This window comes from Astyanax mexicanus, chromosome 8 (genome assembly GCF_023375975.1).
Source record: "Astyanax mexicanus isolate ESR-SI-001 chromosome 8, AstMex3_surface, whole genome shotgun sequence".
NCBI lineage: Eukaryota > Metazoa > Chordata > Actinopteri > Characiformes > Acestrorhamphidae > Astyanax > Astyanax mexicanus.
Window position 1 is genome coordinate 32283409 of NC_064415.1, and position 22305 is coordinate 32305713.

General features: G+C 43.4%; 1 protein-coding gene across 1 annotated transcript; it reads left to right on the forward strand.

Annotated features, from left to right (window-relative positions):
• Positions 1–13001: 13001 nt before the first annotated feature.
• On the forward strand, positions 13002–22295 carry LOC111196882 (uncharacterized). The gene is made up of 4 exons (XM_049482176.1): positions 13002–13212; positions 13308–13652; positions 13788–14135; positions 22176–22295. The coding sequence occupies exons 1-4, from the start codon at positions 13170–13172 to the stop codon at positions 22292–22294; spliced, it is 855 nt and encodes a 284-aa protein (XP_049338133.1). The 5' UTR covers positions 13002–13169; the 3' UTR covers position 22295.
• Positions 22296–22305: the final 10 nt, after the last annotated feature.

Here is a 22305-nt window from a genome sequence, read left to right on the forward strand (position 1 = left end):
TATTTTTTATACATTAATCCACTGTATACATGATTCAGCTTAAATATGAACAATTTGCTAAATTTAGATGCAGAAAATGAATAAATAATAAATGTTCTTTTTTAAAATATGATTGTTTCCTTTTGTCTTCACTGAACACACTGAGGATTCATTATGAAGTAAATAGAAACACAGAAATTTATTTTGCTTTAGTATGAAGGGTATAAAAAAAAGGTTGTGGGCACCTGTGTAAATAAGTTGTGAGGTGTTATCTTGTAAGTAATGTTGAACTGTCCATGGTGCTCCTGACAAGGTGACATGAATTATCACGTGAAGTTTAAGTGAGGCCTGATAGTGAGTGTTTAAAAAATGAGACATTTAATTTCTGAAGCTGCGCAGACATTTAAAATGACCATTTAACATTTAAATTTATTTTTTATTAGATTTTATACAGATTGTTTTGTTACTTTATCATTATTTTACACAATAAAATGTTTAAAACTTGGTTTTATTGCAGGACAATATTTTAAATATTAATACAAATATTTTTCAGTGTCACAAAAATATCTTGATATGCTGTTATGTTATTTTAGGGCCATATTTTCATACACAAGGATTATAATGTGGCTCTAGTAAGGAACAGGGGTGTCGCCATGTTTTCCTTCTAATTCAGCTGTTAAGCTATTAACTTAGCTTAGCTTAGCTCTACAGGTCTCGCCACCCAGCAGCTAGTTAAGAACTTCAAAACATACTAAAACTTGTTTTTAAAATAGTATACTTAATTATAATGTGAATTAAAATATATTATTTAAAAGTATATTTTAAATAAATTACCTTTAAAAGTGTGATTTAGTACAACTGATGAACTACACTTAAATTAATATATTTATTCGCGTACTGAAACACATTTAACAATAATATTGTGGCGTCTCTGTGTGTGTGTGTGTGTGTGCCAGCTGTTAGTGTGCCTGTGGGGGCGGGTTATGTTAATCCGGGGCCAGTGGGGCATTATGGGGGTATGTTTTGGGTGGGTTAAGGGGACCTACCATCTCTGTGTTGGCTAGCTGGGTTGGTGGCCTCAGGGCTGTTTGTGCTGGTTGGCAGTTGGGTTTCGCTCTCCTAGCCTTGTTAACCCATTTATGCCCAAATTTTTCCCAGACATGCAAATATGCAAATCATGTGTTATTAGTAACCCTTTGAAATAATCAAAAATTATTTCCTCCAAAAAAACGAGAAAAGTAGATGAAAAAGTGTGTTTTATTACTGGTTACAATTGTGACCGGTGGGATGATATGCGTATTCTCAATGAAAGGTTGCTCAAATAGTTTTTTTGTTGAAATAAGGGCCTTCTGACAGCATTTACTGAAACAGAATACTTGATCAGGAACTTGGGACTTTCCACACCATAGAAACACTAAGACCCATGGAAAATATGCTCAAAATATGTTAACCTTGTTTGTTTATTTCAAATACAAATTGTAACAGCATCACTTTAGTGTAACATGTATTGAAACTTTTATTTGTAAACATTTTAAATTGTACTTTAGTGCAAATATTTTAATGTTGGTATAATATTTTAGTACAACATTTGCAACTAAATGTACATTACAGTCAAATACTTCATTCAAAACTTCAGGAACGATGTAAACTGTTGTGTATACTGTTAGTAACCAGTGTTGGGCACATTACTTTGAAAAAGTAATTAGTTATAGTTAGTAGTTACTTCTCCGAAAAGGAAACTGAGTTACTAACTGAGTTACTCCACTATGAAAGTAACTAGTTACCAGTAAAAGTAACTACTGGGTTACTTTTGTTACTCGCCCCCGTAATCTTTCTCATTTTGAGGTATGATAGCAATGTTGCATGCCTAAAATCAGTCATCCTAAAATAAAAAAAATATAGGTAAGATGCAACAAGAAATTTGTTTGTATATTAAGTATGTGTGCATCTAGATATAACATTCTATCCCACCGGTCACAATTGTGACTGTTTACATGTTTGCTCATTCTGCAAACACACCAAAGACATTTGACTAATTACAAATGCATATGTCATAACTAAACAACTTAGGGAGCATGTGTACAAAAATATTTGTTTCTATGTTTATTTTAACATACTTTACTAACCTTTTATTTGTGAGCTTTGAGGCAGCCATCCTCTTCTCAAGATGCAACCAGGAAGTAAACAGCTCTGGCCATGTGACAATTTACTCAAAAAAAATTATACTGCGCACATTTAATTGAAACATTGTAATATTTCAATATTTTCTTATAGAGTATTGGGAAATTAACCAGTAACATTTTTAGAGGCTTATAATTAATAAAACATTTTTGGTCACAATTGTGACCGATGGGTTGAAATGGGTTAAAGGCTGTAAGTGAGTGGCAAGCCAGTTAAATAAAGAGCTGTTGAGTACTTGCAATGAGTCTCACCAGTCCTCCTTCCTCTTCCACGCCACATTTGGTGTCAGAAGCGGCCCTGCTGGATGATATGGAGATGCTGGCAGGGGAAATCGAACGGCTAAAGAGGTTATCGGCGGACCAGCGGACGAGGGGCAAGACTCACCAGCGGAGTGGGCCCAGACCTGACGGCACCAGCAGGCTGTCCGAAGGTCGAGCCCGCGGAACGGATGGCGCGAGGACGGCGGCGCCAGCTCCCAGAGTGGACGGCGCGATGACGTCAGCGCCGGCTCGCGGAGCGGATGGCGTGGAATCGGTGGCGCCGGCTCCCAGAGTGGACGGCGCGCTGACGGCGAGCTTGATGGCTCATCCCCGCCTGTCATTCTATGACGGCAGCGCTGACTGGACGGCTTTCGAAGCCCAGCTGGAGATCGTGGCGGGCCGTGCGGGCTGGACGGATGTTGAGATGGCGGCCAACCTCTGTCTGGCGCTGCAGGGAGATGCACTGAGAGTGCTGATCGAGCTCCCCGCGGAGTGCCGCTGCGAGCTGTCTGACTTGACGCGGGCGCTGAGAACCCGTTTCAGCCGTCAACCTTCCGAGGCGGCCGCCAAAATGCTAGTGGCGGACCGGCGCCGGCAGCGGGGAGAGACTTTGGGCGTGCTGGCGTCTGAGATGGTTCTGCTAACCCGCCAAGCGTATCCGGCATTTCCGCGAGCGGCTCAGAGAAGTCTCGCGCTGGATAATTTTCTGCGCGCCCTAGAGCCAGGCGAGCTGCGCAAACATGTGAGACTGGCCGACCCACAGACCCTGGAGGCCGCGGTGGAGGTGGCTGAGCGGGCCGAACTCATCCTGTCCTGCCATCCGGAACCGTGGGGGGCGTCGCCCGGAGCCCATGATCCACCGAGATGGAGGCGGAGCCGGCCCGAGGCACAACTGGAGTGCTGGCATTGCGGGGGGCGTGGCCACAAGCGAGCGCAGTGCGGCCGGTCGGGAAACGGAGCCGGGACCACCAAGTGAGGGTTTCGGTGGCCCCAGGGATTCTAGGCTTACCCTCGGAACCTGATCACGGAGCTTCGGACCCGGCGGCTATTTTCTGAAGTGCACGCTGAATGGAGTGATGGTGGACGCGCTGGTGGACACGGGCTCGTCAGTCTCGCTGATAAAGCCTGAGCTCGCGAGGGATGTGGCAGGCGAGTTTGGGGTGGACTGCAGCCGGCGCATCGCTCTCTCTTCGGCCACCGGAGATCCTATCGCTCTCCTGGGATTAACGGAGCTGACTGTTGATGTTGGCAAGGGCCCCTTTCAGCAGGAGTTCTGGGTTGGGCACATCAACGATCCGTGCATTCTGGGCAAGGACCTGCTCGCACGCGTTGGAGCCGTCATTGATTGTGCACGGGGCTCGGTTCTGGTGACTGGACTCCCCGTAGAGGAACATGACGAGTGCGGGGTAAGTGAGCCGTTGGGGGGGGATGCGTGTGATTCGGTGCACGTTATGTTCGAGGGTCCGTTAGATGCGGGGTTAATTAGCGATCCAATTGAAGAGATGCTGGAGCGCAGTTGTGTGGGCTTATCAGAGCCCCAACAACTGCGCTTACGCGGCCTGATTGAGCGTTTTCGTGCTAGCTTCGCTGTGTCTGAGCGCGAGTGTACTAGGACTAGCCTCACGTTTCATTCTATAAACACAGGTGACGCCCAGCCCATCAGGCTGAGCCCGCACCGTCTGGCATTAGCGAAACGCGTGGCGGCTGAGCAGTTAGTCTGTGATATGGCGAGTGCAGGCGTTATTGAGCCTTCGAGCAGCCCGTGGTCGGCCTCGGTGGTCCTTGCAAAAAAAAAGGACGGGAACTGGCGTTTTTGCGTTGATTATCGCCGACTTAACGCCGTCACGAAGCTCGACTCTTATCCGCTTCCCAGGATCGACGATACGCTGGATCAGCTATCGGGCTCAGCCTGGTTCAGCTCGCTAGATTTGAGGAGCGGGTATTGGCAGGTGCCCCTAGCTGAAGGGGATAGGGAGAAAAACACTTTCTCGCTCGGCTCGGCTCTATGGCATTTCACGGTGCTCCCGTTTGGGTTGTGTAACTCGCCGGCTACTTTCGAGCGTCTTATGGAGCGCGTGTTAAGCGGGATCCCGCGTTCGTGCTGCGTTGTTTACCTGGATGACGTCATGGCGCACGGGACCGACTTCGACTCCGTGCTCTCTCACCTCGAGGTGGTGCTCGGCGCGATTCAGGCGGCTAACCTGAAGCTCAACCCGGCGAAGTGTAACTTGCTGAGGCAGCGCGTGAATTTTCTGGGCCATGTAGTGAGCGGTGCTGGTGTGGAAACCGACCCTAAAAAGACAGAGGCTGTCCGTGACTGGCCTGTCCCACGTAACGCGAAAATGGTTCGTAGTTTTGTGGGGCTCGCGTCGTATTACAGGCGGTTTATCAGGGGGTTCGCGGACGTGGCGGCGCCGCTTCACAATTTAACTAGACCGGGTGTGACATTCCGTTGGTCTGACAAGGCGGAGCGAGCGTTCGAGGAGCTAAAAAGCCGTCCATGCAATGCTCCGGTTCTGGCGTATCCGAATATGTCGGAGAGTTTCGTTGTGGATACTGATGCGAGCGACCGTGGCCTCGGAGCGGTTCTATCACAGGTTCAGGATGGCTCAGAGCGCGTAATAGCATACTATAGTCGCCGCCTGGACAAGGCGGAGCGTAACTATTGCGTGACGCGCCGGGAGCTACTCGCGGTGGTCGAGGGCCTTAAAGCTCACCTTCCGTCCTTTTTTCTTTCATTTTAAAATGTCTAGTTGTGGTCTCTAGTATGAATGAATGACATGTGAGCCGTTTTTGTAAAAAAAAAGTGCTCAGGTGTCTGTCTCTGTATAGCTCTTTTTTAATGGACTGTTTTAGGGGTGTGTTCAAAATGACCGGATTCCAGCTTTGCTCATGAATATTCATACATGCAAACAGCATGCAAATATCTCTCCTCTGATTGGCTAGGAGCACTGCGACGCCCCTCCACCGCTCTGCCGCTCACTGCCTCCCACCTCCTAACTGATGAGCGGTGATGTTGCGTCGCTTCAGCTCCGCCTCTGGGAGTTTCTCAAGCCAAGGTGGGCTGGTCTGTGAGTTTCTGCCTACGTAGGCAGAAAGATAATTCAAAATTCACCCGTTTTTCGGAGGGGGGGAGGGGGGATTTCTTTGCTTAGCTCCTGCAGACAATGGGGGCTGCAAAACAGTTTAATGTGCAGGTGTACACATTCAACTCGGAGAGACCTACTGTATTCCACAAAAAACAAGAAAAATCGGATTTTCGCGGAAGGTGAGCTTTAAGCATTTCCGACCGTATGTGTATGGGGTCCCGTTTCTGCTGCACACCGACCACGCCTCGCTTCAGTGGCTCATGCGTTTCCGCGAGCCCGAGGGCCAGCTCGCGCGCTGGATATCTAGACTCCAGGAGTTTAGCTTCGAGGTTGTGCACCGACCGGGCCGTAGCCATGGTAACGCGGACGCTTTGTCGCGCCGGCCGTGTGTGGCCATGGACTGTAAGCATTGCGCTCGTGCGGAGGAGAGATCCGCTGAAACTGCTCATTGCGCTGCAGTCTCAGCGGATGTGACCGGCGGTGTAGTGGTGGCCCAGGTGTCCGTGGAACAGATCCGGGATGCGCAACGGGCGGATCGCGACTTAATGTGGGCCGTACACGCGCTCAAGGCGAATGTCACGCCGTCGTGGGAGGAGGTGGTGCCGTTGGGTCCGGTCGCTAAAGCGCTGCGCTCCAACTGGGCTAGCTTTAGCTTATCCGATGGCGTGCTGTGTCATACCTGGGAGGATCCGGCGAATGGGCGGCGTGTGTTTCAGGTGCTTAGGGATTCGGTCCTACGGGGAGTCCATGGGTCGCCTGGGGCTGGGCACTTTGGCGTTACCAAAACCCTGAAGCGCCTGAGACAACGTTTCTATTGGCCTGGGTGCAGGGCTGATGTGGAGCTCTTTGTGCACTGCTGTGACGTGTGCGCCGCCAAGAAAGGCCCCGCGAGGGCGCCCCGCGCCCCACTTCACCCCTATTAGTGCGGCGGCCCGATGGAGCGGGTGGCCGTGGATGTGTTGGGCCCCTTCCCGGTGACGGACTCTGGGAACCGCTACGTCTTAGTGACGATGGACTATTTTACAAAGTGGCCGGAGGCCTACGCGGTGCCGGACCAGGGGGCGGTCACTACCGCGGGTGTCCTGGTGCGGGAGTTCTTCTGCCGATTCGGGGTTCCGGAGGAGCTGCATAGCGACCAGGGGAGGAACTTCGAGTCGGAGGTCATGGCGGAGGTCTGCCGCATCTTGGGCATTCATAAAACCAGGACGACGCCCCTTCATCCGCAGAGTGACGGGCTGGTGGAGCGTTTCAATCGCACGCTGGCAGCGCAGTTGGCCATGGTGTCGAGCAAAGGCCAGCGTGACTGGGACGTACATCTACCGGTCGTGCTGCTGGCCTGCCGCTCGGCCGTGCAGGAGACGACTGGATTCACGCCGGCTCTGCTTATGTTTGGTAGCGAGCTGAGGACGCCGGTGGCTCTGGCTTTCGGGGCGCCTCCTGATGGGGGCGAGCACGCTACAGACGCGCCCACTTTCGTTTCGCGTCTCCTGTCCTCACTGGATTTAGCGCACGGGCTCGCACGCTCGAACCAGTCTGCTACCGGACGGAAGCAGAAACGCGCGTATGATACGCGCTGCTTTGGGGAGCCTTTATCTGTGGGGGCGAGGGTTTGGCTGTACAACCCTCAGCGTAAAAAGGGTCTGTGCCCGAAGCTTCAGTCGGCATGGGTGGGTCCGTGCTCGGTGCTGTCCAGGCTTGGGGAGGTGGTGTACAGGATCCGGTGGGGCAGGCGCAGGATGATTGTGCACCGGGACAGGCTGGCCCCATATAGGCCGAGACTGCTGGACACTGGGGACGGCGGTGCGGAACCTGCCGGCCCTGCTCCTGAGCCTGACCTGTACTCTGACTCTGTGGAACCACTGGCGGGTAGCGCTTTGCCCGGCCCCTCCAGGCTGCCGCGGGTGAGGAGGCCGCCCGCCCGCCTTCGGGACTTTGTGTGTGATTAATTGTGAAAAAAACAAAAAAAAAAAGCATGTTTTGTTGTTCATGGGGTTTATTGTTGGGTTTGTGGGGTCGTCGGGACGGCTGACCCTTAAGGGGGGGGCTATGTGGCGTCTGTGTGTGTGTGTGTGTGTGTGTGCCAGCTGTTAGTGTGCCTGTGGGGGCGGGTTATGTTAATCCGGGGCCAGTGGGGCATTATGGGGGTATGTTTTGGGTGGGTTAAGGGGACCTACCATCTCTGTGCTGGATAGCTGGGTTGGTGGCCTCAGGGCTGTTTGTGCTGGTTGGCAGTTGGGTTTTGCTCTCCTAGCCTTGTTAAAGGCTGTAAGTGAGTGGCAAGCCAGTTAAATAAAGAGCTGTTGAGTACTTGCAATGAGTCTCACGAGTCCTCCTTCCTCTTCCACGCCACAATATTAATAATTATAAAATATATTAAATTGTTATGTCAACTAAAGTGCATTATTTAAAAAGTGATTTTTTTGCTTCAGTAGTTGATGTAGGATATATCCTTTTTTTAAAGTATCATACAGAGCCTTGCAAAAGTATTCAGCCCCCTTGAACTTTTCAACCTTTTGCCACATTCAGGCTTTTGCTGTGATTACAGCTGCAAGTCGCTTGGGGTTTGTCTCTATCAGTTTTTCACATCGAGAGAGTGAAATTTTTCCCCCATTCTTTTTTTATAAAACAGCTGGAGCTCAGTGAGGTTGGATGAAGAGCGTTGGTTTGTGAACAGCAGTTTTCAGCTCTTTCCACAGATTCTCCACAGATTCTAACATTCGAACACCTGGATACATTTATTTGTGAAATATTCTATTGTAGATTTTGCTTTATGTTTTGGATCATTGTCTTGTTGGAAGATAAATCTCTGTCCCAGTTTCAGGTTTTTTGCAGACTCCAACAGGTTTTCTTCCAGAATGCTCCTGTATTTGGCTCCATCCATCTTCCCATCATTTTTAACCTTCTTCCCAAATCTGTCCCTGCTGAAGAAAAGCAGGCCCAAACCATGATGCTGCCTCCACCATGTTTCACAGTGGAGATGGTGGTTGGTGTGTTCAGGGTGATGAGCTGTGTTGCTTTTTTTGCCAAACATAACGTTTTGTATTGTGGCCAAAAAGTTCAATTTTGGTTTCATCTGTCCAGAGAACCTTCTTCCACATGTTTGGTGTGTCTCCCAGGTGGCTCGTGGCAAACTTTAAACGAGACTTTTTATTGATATCTTTGAGAAATGGTTTTGTTCCTGCCACTCTTCCATAAAGGCCAGATTTGTGCAGTGTACGACTGATTGTTGTCCTATGGACAGAGTCTCCCACCTCAGCTGTAGATCTCTGCAGTTTATCCAGAGTGCTCATGGGCCTCTTGGCTACATCTCTGATCACTTGTCCAAACTTTTTTGTTAGGGGCCAGAAGGAGAAATATATTTGAAGTCATGGGCCACACTCTGTAATAAAACAAATAATGAAATATACCACTTTAAATAATATTTTTTCCTGATTATTTAATTTACACACCATTTTACTTGACTTACTATCTTTATCTTAGACAGTGTTGTGTAAATTAAGATTTTTCAAATTGATTTTTAATTTCACGATGTCTCTTAATATAAAACTCCTTAATTACGGCAACTTTTAGACTCTTTGGCCCGTTTTTCTGCGCTAGAAATGCGCACTCTCTCCGACTCTTTGGCCTGTTTCTGACACCTAGCGGTCAAACTTTGAATCTCACATTATAAAAACCTGCTTAACAGCGGGCCAACTTTCATTCTATTTCTAAAATACCTCACGGGCCCCTCCAAAAAAGGAAACGGGCCGCAAATGGCCCGAGGGCCGTAGTTTGGACACCCCTGATTTAGATCAACATTGGATCATTCAGTGATCCTCACTGAACTTCTGGATTGAGTTTGCTGAATAGTAAAAAGTAAAGGGGCTGAATAATATTGCACGCCCCACTTTTCAGTTTTTATTTCTAAGAAAAGTTTAAAATATCCAATAAATTTTGTTCCACTTTAAATTGTCTCACTTGTTGATTCTTCACAAAAAATACAATTTCATATCTTTATGTTTGAAGCCTGAAATGTGGCAAAAGTTTGAAACTATATATTTTATAGTAGCATTAAGGTGTACACAATATGTGCATCAATACAAGGATTCAAGGAGATTTTATTGTCATTCGCATCACATGTGTACATGAGGTGGAACGAAATTGTGATCTCACGATCCAGTTTTACACCCAAAGAGCTGTTATTAATAGATATATAGATAAGAAAAGAATACAATATAAGAAATAGAATATACAAAATAGATAGATAAATATCCCAAAGAATAAAAAAAAAATAAATAGAGAGTAGAAAGGTTCAGCAACATGAAGTCCAGAGTGCAAGTGTGCTGTAGCAGCATGGTAATGTGAATTAGAGCAATGGAGATAAAGTGTCTCAGTGCAAGTAAAGTGACCATGTTTGTAAACAGTAAACAGTAATTTGTCCTTGGTGTCAGTGCAGTGTGTTGTTAAGTGGAGTTTAAGAGTCTTACAGCTTCCGGAATGAAGCTGTTTCTGAGTCTTGTTGTTTTGCACTTGATGCTCTGCAGCCTCCGGCCTGAGGGGAGTGGGACAAAAAGTGCGTGTGCTGGGTGGGTGGGATCCTTCCTGATGCAGGTGGCCCTTTTCCTGCATCTGGAGTTGTAAATGTCTGTGGTGCTGGGGAAGCTCACTCCAACCATCCTCTGTGCAGCCTTCACCACCCTCTGCAGTGCTTTCCTGTCTGCAGCAGAGCAGCTTCCATGCCACACATTGATGCTGGAGCACACAACGCTCTCCACCACACATCTGTAGAAGGAGGTGAGGACTGCGCTCCCGAGTCCAGCTCGTCTCAGCCTCCTGAGGAAGTAGAGCCGCTGATGTGCCTTCCTGACCAGAGTGGAAGTGTTGTTGCTCCAGGTGAGGTTGCTGGTCAGGTGCACACCCAAGTACCTGTAGCTGTCAACCACTTCCACCGCAGATCCTCCAATGTGCAGGGGGAGGTGGGCATGCTTGCCCCTTCTGAAGTCCACAATCATCTCCTTTGTCTTTTTTACATTGATGCAGAGGTTGTTTTCTCTGCACCAATCCTCCAGGTGTTCCACCTCCTGCCTGTAGCTGGACTCATCTCTGTTCGTGATGCATCCAACCACTGCCGTGTCGTCCGCAAACTTCACAATATGACAGCCTGGATGGAGAGGTGAGCAGTCATATGTGAGCAGTGTGAACAGGAGGGGGCTCAGCACACAGCCCTGAGGGGAGCCAGTGCTGAGGATTATGGAGGGGGAGGAGATGTTGTGAATCCTCACAGACTGTGGCCTGTTGGTCAGGAAGTCTAGGACCCAGTTGCACAGGGAAGAGCTCAGTCCAAGTGAGGACAGTTTGGTTATCAGTGTCTGAGGAATCATGGTGTTGAAAGCAGATGTGAAGTCTACAAAGAGCATCCGAACGTAGGAATCCTTCTGCTCCAGGTGAGTGAGGGCAGTGTGGACCACGGAGGAAATGGCATCCTCTGTGGATCGGTTCTTCCTGTATGCGTACTGGTGTGGATCCACAGTGATGTTGATGGTGGCTTTGATGTGGGTCTGAACCAGTCTTTCAAAGCACTTTGTGACTATCGGAGTGAGGGCTACTGGCCGGTAGTCATTCAGACCTGTCACTGTGGAGCTCTTGGGGTCCGGGATGATGGTGGCGGTCTTCAGGCAAGTGGGGACAGCTGCCTGGATGAGGGACGCGTTGAAAATGTCGGCCAGGACGTCCGAGAGCTGGTCTGCACAGTCTTTTAGCACCTGTCCGGGGATGTTGTCCGGGCCGGCAGCTTTCCGGGGGTTAATCCTCCTCAGCGTCCTCCTTACTTCTGCTGGTGTCACGCTGAGGGGCTCCTCTCCTGGTGAGTGTGGGAGTCTGGTGCTGGGGGGTGTGTCAGGGTTCTCAAAGCGGGCGTAGAACATGTTGAGAGCTTCAGGCAGGGATGGGTCTTTGGAGCTTTGTGCAATGTTAGATTTGTAGTCCGTGATGCACTTGATGCCCCTCCACATGCTCTGTGGATCCTGGGAGGAAAAGTGTCCCTGGATTTTCTGAGCATATGCAGCTTTTGCCCTCTTAACTCCAGCAGTCAGCTCTCTTCTAGCCCTCCTGACTTTGTCCGAGTCTCCAGATCTGAAGGCAGCATCCCTGGCTTTCAGCAGGGAACGCACCTCTGCGTTCAGCCAGGGCTTCTGGTTCGGGTAGCAAGTCACAGTCTTGGTAGTAGTGACATCCTCCACACACTTGCTGATGTACCCGAGAACAGCAGATGTGTATTCCTCCAGATCCAGCTCCCCCTCACACTCAGCAGTCTCCCTGAAGACCTGCCAGTCTGTGCAGCCGAAGCAGTCCTGCAGCATAGCGGCGCCGTCACTGGGCCACACCGTGATGGTTTTCTGTGTGGGTTTTGAGCGTCGCAGTGGGGGGTGGTATGCGGGGACCAGCATGATGGAGATGTGGTCCGATAGCCCGAGGTGGGGACGGGGGAAGGCTTTGTAAGCGTCTTTCACAGAGGAATAAACACGGTCCAGCGTGTTATTACCTCGCGTTGGAATGTTCACGTGTTGGTAAAACCTCGGCAGCGTGTTCTTCAGTTCTACGTGGTTAAAATCCCCCGCTACCACGTAGAACGCATCCGGATGCTTGTTCTGAAGCGAGCTGATGTTGTCATAAAGCTCCTTCAGCGCGTTGTTAGCATTGGCATCCGGTGCTATGTAAACAGCAATCACGAACACCGCCGAAAACTCACGAGGCAGATAGTGAGGACGACACTTCACAGTCAGCTGTTCTGTCACCTCGGAGCAGTGGCTGTTTACCAACACGCAGTTTGTGCACCAACCTTTGTTTATGTAGACGCACAAGCCACCCCCCCGGGCTTTTCCGGATAGCTGGCTGCGGTCCGCTCGGAAGAGCTGCCGGCCGGCGAGCTGGAAGGCTGAGTCCGGCATGGTCTGGTTCAGCCAGGTTTCCGTGAGACAAATCACAGCGCAGTTCCTCATCTCCTCAGAAACATTCATCCTCAGCCGCAGCAGGTCCAGCTTGTTATCCAAAGAGCGGACGTTAGAGAGAAAAAGCGACGGAATCGGGGGTCGGTTAGCATTAGCCTTTAGCCTGGCTAGCACCCCAGCGCGTTTTCCTCTCTTCTGACGCCGCTCACACCGCCTCCTCCTCTTGCCCTTTGTCTGCAGCGATCCGCTCCCCCGCGCCGGAGCGCGGAGGAGCTGCAGCTCGCCCAGCGTTGCTCGGATATTATTGTCCATAGTTGCTGTTTTACTGACCAAACTGTCCTTAATCCTCAGAAGTTCGGTTCTGCTGTAACTCACACGCGTGGGGCGCGTAAAGTTGGGTTCAGAACCGACGTAAAAACAGCTCAAAATAGGGTGTTCAGATAAAACAGAGAAAACTTATCTGAACACAGAGAGAAACAAACCAAGATATCAAACTCATTTTATCACGTGTCGCTCATGAAGTATTAACACAGTTTAACAGATACAACAGAAACAGATGCTTTAAATAGAACGGATGTTTTTCATTTCCTCAATCTCATTCAGCCAATCACATCAGTTCACACATTTAGAACGTCCAATCATATCAGACGTGATGTTTCTGTTGGTCTTTAACCACAGAGAGATGGGATCAACAGTTTATTAGACATTAGTGTCTCGCTCTGACAACAGGAACAATGATGATCACTGTCTTTATCTCCTTTTATCTGTTTGTAATCGGTAAGTCTCATTAAAATTACACGCTGTTTCAATTGCTATTGTATTGTATATTGTAGTGTTTTATATAGTAAATATATATTTTCACTTTGTTTTAGTGAAAACGTCTTATGATGATCTTCAAGTGCAAACAGAGAAGATTGGAGAAAATGTAGTGATAAAATGTGAGGAGAGCTTCATCAGAGACAACCATCAGTATAGTTTTGCTTGGCTTAAGCAGAGTTATGGAAAGCTGCCTCAGCTTGTTGTGAGATTAGTTAACAATAATTTAAACGTCAGACACAATCGACAATTTACACAGCGCTTTAATGCGACTCTGAAAGGAGATCAGCTTGTTCTCAACATTCAGGAAACTGTAGAAGAAGATTCTGGAACATATTTCTGTGGGAGAGTGAAGACTGATGTTACAGAGTTTGGATGTGGAACGCTTCTGATCTTTAACGGTAAAAGTTAAATTCTACTAATTTACCTGATTTATTATCAGATATTACATTATATAAATATATATATATATATATATATATTGATCTAGTCATTTCATACTACTCATTTCTTATTGTTTCTAATTATTGTTAAAGAAGAAAAGTCTCAGAAGGGAACTCTGACTGAACTGAAGGTGAAAAGTGGAAAATCTGCAGGTTCACTCCAGTGTTCAGTACTAATGGCTACTTTAAGCTGTTCAGGAGATCACAGTGTGTACTGGTTCAGACCCGACTCAGGAGAACCTCGTCCAGGAATCATCTTCACTCATGGAGACTCCAGCAGTCCGTGTACGAGGAGTTCTGAGACTGTTTCTCCTACACAGAGCTGTATCTACAAACTCCCCAAGAACAACCTCAGCCTCTCTGATGCTGGAACTTACTACTGTGCTGTAGCTGCATGTGGAGAGACAACTTTAGAAGATTGTAGCAGCTCGAAAATAAAAGGTAATTTTAAATAAAATTACTACAAAAATACTTGTAGGCCTGTCACGAAATATATTTTTTGGGGGGCATTAGAAATCAATTGTCCTAGGATGTATTGAGATACATGCTATTATTGTAATTTTAAGACCATATAATGCAATTTATAAAATAATTTATCTTAGCAGTTTATTACAGTCTTTTACAAGACACTGCACCTTTAATTAATGATGCACTGTATTGAGTTTCCTGTGGAAGGTATGATATAATTCTGATATTAAGCTGTTTTCAGTTTAAGAATTATAGATTACAAATGATGACTTTATCTTAATAGAATAAACTCTTTTAATTTTATTACAATATTTTTAAAAAACTTTACCTTTACCTCCCCTTGTGAAAAGCATTGTGGTAGTATATTTAAGTATATTTAGGAGCACTAAAAATATGTTCAAATTAGGTAAAGAATACTAAAAGTACTTTTTCTATTTCATGTATAGTATGAAAATACACATTAAATATTTTTCCTCTGTATTTTCATAAAATGTATTTTTAAGAAATATGCAATGAATTATACTTGAGTGTGTTGATAGTAAATAAATGTACTTCTAAACATACTAAAACCTGTTTTAACAAAAGTATAATGTGAGTTAATTATAATGTGAGTTAAATTATATTATTTTAAAATATATTGAAAAAATAATTATAGATGTAATAAAACTATAAAGTGTGATTTGGTAAAAAAAAAAAAAATCACATAATGAAGCACATTTAACCAAATACTTAAAAGATATATTTAATTGTTATGTCATAACAAAGTGTTATGTAAGTACATTACAATATATTTCAAGTGTATGAACCATTATGATAACAAACACACAAATTTTCTTAAACCTACATAAGTTTGTACGAAAAAAAAAAAACTTTTTAAAACCACAGCTTTATACGTTGTATTTAAGTTGTATTTAAATATAGCTTAGTTACAATTCAAATATACTGACGTCGCCATACGTTCTTCCAAAATAGTACATTTAGTATGTATTTATGTATGTATAATGTTTTTTAAAGTATGAACTTTTCTATGTTAAGTATACTTTAAAAATATATAATTAAATACACTTTTATTAAGCCTAACTCTCACCCTGCTCCAACTAAAAACCCTAAAACCAACAATAGTAAGAATAAATAAAGTTTCACTAGATAGTTTATTAAAGTTAGGATCATCTGAAGACATTTTATACATAATCTAAGTGGATTAAACTGTTCTAAATTAACCAAATTATTGTAGATCAAAAATTGTACTTTAGTTTAGGATTAAAAATAAAAGTTGATCTTATTCTGATCTTCAGTTCTAATGTTTTGGATCATATTCTTGTTCTCTATGCAGGTGACTGTACTGGACAGATGATCATTTTGATCTGGCTCTCCATGTTAAGAACAGCAGTTGTTGCAGGAATGCTGTTTATCATTGCAGTGATCTACTGTGTTAAGAAGATTAAGAAATAAAGATAAAGACTGATAACAGACTGATACTGTAAAATACTGAAAAAGTTCTTTTTTTATGCTGTTTATCTTTTATAAAGGACGATTGTGTTTTTACATTTGAAATAGCTTGATCTTAATCTTAACCTGCTGCAAAATAAGCTTTTAAGATTTTACATATTTTGATACATCCACTGTGTACATGGTTTAGATATTGACAATGTGCTAATTTCAGATGCAGAAAATATATAAATAATAAATGTTCTTTTTTAAATATGATTATTTCCTTTGGTCTACATTGAACACAAACTGAGAAGTCATTATAAAGTAAATTTAAACACAGAAATTAGTTTTGCTGTGTTATGAAGGGGATAAAAAACGGTTGTGGGCAGTGTGTCAGAATCCCCTTTGTAACTTATTACTCTAATCTGACCATTTTTTTTTTCAGATTAAAGTTACATATCCAAGCCACTTGCTGGATGTGTTGAAAGGATAGTGGAGAAAGACGTTTACAGTCGTCGCTTTATTGCTGGAACTGTCGACCGCAACCACGAGCTTGTTAGCTCGATAGCATGTTGTTATTTTGATGTGGTTGCGGTCGACAGTTCCAGCAATAAAGCGACGGCTGTAAACGTCCAGTTCCAACACACAGTGTTGTCGACAGCTGCTAAACATAGCTAATAAAGTAAAGTAAATAAAAAAACACACAGATTTCACTCTTTTACAGTGGCGTGCACAGACATTTGGGGGGCAAGTTCTTAGGGGAGAAAAGGGGCACTTTTTAGCGCATGTGGAACACTTCATTATAAAAAAAATCACACGCACATGTTGAATGAAATTTGACTTTTATTTGTAACATTCTCTAAACGTGAGTTTTCAATGGAAAAATGTCACACCACCAACTGATAAAATACATATACAATATTAACTATATACAGTCAATGTTAAGTCCTTCAGTTAACCCTTGTTTACCTTCCACTGTCTTTAAAGCAGCATCCTCCTTGGTGCAACATGAATATCAACATGCCCACTTAATTTTACTGCCCCCCCAAGCAAATCAGTCCAGAACCGGGGCTGTATGTGGTCGTCCTCACGTTATCTATCATTGATTTGGGCTAGAGCGGCTAGTTTATCTGGTGACCAGTCGGCTAAAGATGCTTAGTAGTTTGGGGCTGTATGAGACGTTTTACTGCACAACAAAATGATTTCATGTTGGGTTTAGAGGGCAAACGGTAGGATTTTACTTGATGTGTATGTTACCTGGCTGGAGGGACACGGGGAAAAAGAAGCCTATCTGTTGCTGTGCGTGCTGTGCTGAAGACTCGCTGAACTGAACTGCTGCTGCAGCATCTAGTGTGCCTTGCGCGGGGTCACGTGACAGTGGAAGAGAGAGGTCGGGTGTGTGTGAGCTGATTTCAGGGCATTCTTTCACTCGTTTTTAATCGCTCAGGTTTTCAAAAGATAATTTCAAACCGGCCTCAGTAAAATCTTAATAATAATAATATATTTTTAAAAAATGAAGTTTCAAAAGGGTTGATAAAGGGCAGAGTTGGTGGTGCTTTAGCACCACCTGATGTCTATGTCTGCACGCCTTTGCTCCTTTACAAAAGTAACTCCAGTTAGTAGATTTGGGCCCAATCCTATTTCACCCCTTAGCCCTACCACAATATCCCTACCACTTGTTTTGAGTGTAACCCTTCTGCTTAGAACAGAGTTAAAGAAGAAGGGGTGAAATGCTCCCCCTCAATGATTTAAGTCTGTTTTACATAAAATTGGATATTTGTAAACAATACTTAACTTGTGGGCACATAAACCTTCAAACTGAGATCTTTGAGTCGAACCAACTTATAATAAGTTAATAAGTTTAGTCTGCTTCTGTAATGGGTTGGGAGCAGTAGCTCTCCAGCCCAGAAGGTTTTAGAACCCAAGTGCAGAGCAGTAGATCTCAAAGCAGGTAAACCCAAGAGAAAGAAAAATAATAATAATAATATATAATTGTTAATATATATATATATATATATATATATTAATAGGATATATAATAATATATATATAATAATATTATAAATATATAATTATTATTAAACCCTGCTCCACGCGGGGATCGAACCCAGGCTGTCACGGCCGCAGCCCAATGCTCTAACCGCTGAAACAGCGAGCGGATTGGGATGTGGCTGCTTTATTTGCCCTTAGAGCCTCCGCCGAAAGGGGCGGAGCAACAAAAACGGGCGGATAATGAAAACGGGTGGAAAACAAAAGTCCCGCCTAGCGTGAGCGAGAGAGAAGGGGAGTGAATCAAAACAAAGACCGCCGGTAAGTGCCGGCTACCTCTTATGGCGCGAGGTGAGGATAAACTAAACAATTGCTTCCAAACGAAACAAAGAAGTGAACTAAGGTGCTTATGGATTAAACGCTGCTCCACCAGAGAGGAGAGGAACAGCAAGGGCAGAGAAAAGGTGAGCACACCGTGTGCCTCGCAGGCTGCCACACACACACACACACACACACAAACAAAGACTCAGAGAACAGAGGAGAGCGGTGGAGCTCACAGCTCTACACAGCCACACCAAACTCGAGAGGGAAAAACGGCACTTGCCGTGGATAGGAAAGAAGGGAAATGAGAGCCGGAGCTCAGAGAAAAATCGGACATAGATTCGCTCTCACGAGCTTCAAAGATCCAGCGCCGGGTGGCTGGTTGGCGTTGCTTTTAAGGTGTTCAAAGCAGGTGTTGGCAATTAGCCAATTAACCCTCGGCGCTGGCCTGGCGCACCCTCTGTTGCCCCGGAGGGTGCCTCGGTCGGCCACCAGCCCTTACAGTTTCCATGAACAGCTTCTATTCCATTGGCTTCTGTCACAATCTATTTGCATACTGGGTGTGTCCAACAGTTTCTGACACTCACCATCAGTGTGTGGTGATTTCACCCTCGGCCACCTTAGAAATCAATCAAGTTCCCATTTAGTTGTAATAACTTTTTGTTTAAATTTACGCTAACTTAAGTTTTCATTCTTCATTAATTAAAGAATTTGAGCAAACTCAACTTATCCTGTCTTACAAGGCAACCGGTTTCCTCAAATTATTAAAGTCAATTAAACTTTTCCGGGCTTACAGTGTAGGGCTTTATTGTATGTCTTCAGAAAGGGGGCAGATGGTGCAGAAATTAATTATTATTGTCTATTCCTTAATTCCTCTGGCATGGGGAGCGGGAATTACCTTTGGAATTAGCTTTTATTTTATTTATTTGATAGACTGCTGTCTGCTGCACTATTTAAGGTGGAACGGTAAAGTTAGCTAGCTAGCTTCCGAGACAAACTACTAGCAATCTTTTTTATGCATGTTGTAAAGAATTCAACCATAAAACATTGAAAATACACATAAAACTAGTCATATAGTTCTAATCACCACTTTTAACAAGGAAAATATTTACATTTGTGGGTTTGTTTGGTCGCATGTTCCGCCATCTTACTAGTGATTCTCCTACCCCTTCGTTTGTAGTGTGCCTCTGAAAAATCTCTGTATGAAGGGGTAACAGGCCCTATCCCTTCCCCTAGCCCTCCAGCCTAACAAGAATCAGAACCGGGCAAGGGGTAAGGGGTAGGGCAACGGGGTGAAATGGGAATGGGCCTAATAATGTCTTAAAATATATCAAATCCCAGTTAAACTGAATCACACCATATCTATTTGTAAACTGCAAAAAGCAGTCTGACACAAAATCCCACCTCTGGGTTCTGCCCGAACATGACATTCACAGATGTTTAACATTTTTAAGTTACAGTTGGAAGAAAAAGTATGTGAACCCTTTGGGATTACTTGGATTTCTGCATAAATTGGTTATTAAATGTGTTCTTCCTTATTCTTATTTAAGTCACAACAATAGACAAACACAGTCTGCTTAAACTAATAGCACACAAAGAGCGATATTTTGTTCAGCGCGCACACAATTCCCTTTTTTTGCTCGCGAGTTTCACATTCGTGCTCAGGAGAAGTTAATTTACACACGCAAAATGTTAAAACAGCTGGTTAATTTTTTCACCTGTTATTTTTGCGCCCCGACTTTCGACATTGATGTGATGCCCTACAACGACCAAAAACATAGAAGTAAATCAACAACCATATGGCTTTAACAGAAGAAAACATGCCTTCTTGAGAGTCCTGAACTGAACCCAGATGCTGTGGCATGACCTCAAGAGAGTGATTCACACCAGATATCCCAAAAATATTGCTGAACTGAAAGAGTTTTATGAAGAGAAATACTCAAAAATTCCTCCTGACTGTTGTGCAGATCTGATCTGCAACTACAGGAAACGTTTGGTTGAGGTTACTGCTGCCAAAGGAGGGTCAACCAGTTATTAAATCCAAAGGTTTTCATACTTTTTTCCCTCACTGTGAATGTTAACATGTTGTGTTCAATAGAATTAAGCAAACATAATTTTTTTTTCTGTGTGGTATTAGTTCAAGCAGAATGTGTTTGTCTATTGTTGTGAAGATCAGAACACATTTAATGACCAATTTATTTATTAATCCCAAAGGGTTCACTTCCATTTTCTTCCTTATGTGTTCCTTCATAGTCTGGATGATTTCAATAATCCAATATATCAAACTCATTTTACCACGTGTCAGTATAAACAAAGTTTAGCAGATAAAGCAGATACAGATGCTTTAAATAGAACATATGTTTTTTTCATTTCCTTAATCTCATTCAGCCAATTACATTAGTTCACACATTTTGAACGTCCAATCACATCAGACGTGATGTTTCTGTTGGTCTTTAACCACAGAGAGATGAGATCAACAGTTTATTAGACATTAGTGTCTCGCTCTGACAACAGGAACAGTGATGATCACTGTCTTTATCTCCTTTTATCTGTTTGTAATCGGTGAGTCTCATTAAAATTACAGTCTGTTTCACTTGCTATTGTATTGTATATTGTAGTGTTTTATATAGTAAATATATATTTTCACTTTGTTTTAGTTAAAACGTCATATGATGATCTTCAAGAGCAAACAGTGAAGATTGGAGAAAATGTTGCAATAAAATGTGAGGAGAGCTTTATCAAAGACCATCAGTATAGTTTTGCTTGGTTTAAGCAGAGTTATGGAAAGCTGCCTCAGTTTGTTGTGAGATTTTATGATAATAATTTAAAAGTCAGACAGCCTCGACAATTTATACAGCGCTTTAATGCGACTCTGAAAGGAAATCAGTTTGTTCTCAACATTAATGAAACTGTAGAAGAAGATTCTGGAACATATTTCTGTGTGAGAGTGAAGAGTGATGTTACAGAGTTTGGATCTGGAACGCTTCTGATCTTTAACGGTAAAAGTTAAATTCTACTAATTTACCTGATTTATTATCAGATATTGCATCAGATTAAAATATATTGATCTTGTCATTTCATACAACTTATTTTTTTTCTAATTATCTTTAAAGAAGAAACGTCTCAGAAGCGAACTCTGACTGAAATAAAGGTGAAAAATGGAACATCTTATGGAAACTCCAGCAGTCAGTATACTGCATTTGGAGAGACTGAACTCCATGCAGAAGGTATTCATTCTGATATTAAGATGTTTTCAGTTTAGAAATTATATATTACAAATTATGATTTTATCTGAATGGAACAAACTCTTTAATTTTAATAAAATAAAAAAACCTTACCTTAACCTCACCTTGTGGAACGTATTAAGGAAGTATATTAAAGAGCACTAAAAGTATGTTCAAATTAGTTAATAAATACTAAACGTAAATGTTCTATTTTATGTACTGTTTAAAAATATGCATCAAATATTTTTTCTCTTTATTTCCATAAAATCTATTTTTAAGCAATACGCATTAAGTTATACTTGAGTGTGTTGGTAGAAAAATATATTTACTTCTAAACATACTAAAACCAGTTTTAACAAAAGTATACTTAATTATCACATTAATTTAAATGTATTATTTAAAATATATTTTAAATAAATTAACTTTAAACATAAACATACTAAAATAATCTTATTGTAACTATTGTCTGTGTCCCCTGTACTTTTGCCCTATAAGTGTGTTTTATGTTGTTTAGGTTTTGTTTTGCACTTCTCTGTATCTATTGTCTGTGCACTATTTACTCTGTCCTACACTTTTTTTTTGTCTGCTCTGGAGATTTAGCCTAATAGTGTTTCGTTTTACTGTTCAACCCTGTATCAGTATAATGACAATAAATTGGTACAACTGATGAGGTACACTTCAAATAATTTTTCACATACTTAAGCACATTTAACCAATGATTTATCCAGTTGTTATGACAATTAAGTGCATTATATAAAAGGTAAATAATAACAAAAAAAAAAAACACTTAAATGTGTGCTTTAGGATTTACCCTTCCTTTAAAGTATAACATACTGCAGTAGCCTTAAGGTGTACACAATATGTGCATCAATACACAAAGTAGTACATTTACAATATATTTGAAGTGTATTAACAATTATGCTAAAAAAAACAACTTTGGGACAAAAGTGCAAAACATTGCACTCTAATTTATAATTGTAAATAAAAGTTGATCTTATTCTGATCTTCAGTTCTAATGTTTTGGATCATATTCTTGTTCTCTATGCAGGTGACTGTACTGGACAGATGATCATTTTGATCTGGCTCTCCATTGTAAGAACAGCAGTTGTTGCAGTAATGCTCTTTATCATTGCAGTGATCTACAGTGTTAAGAAGATTAAGAAATAAAACTGACTGAT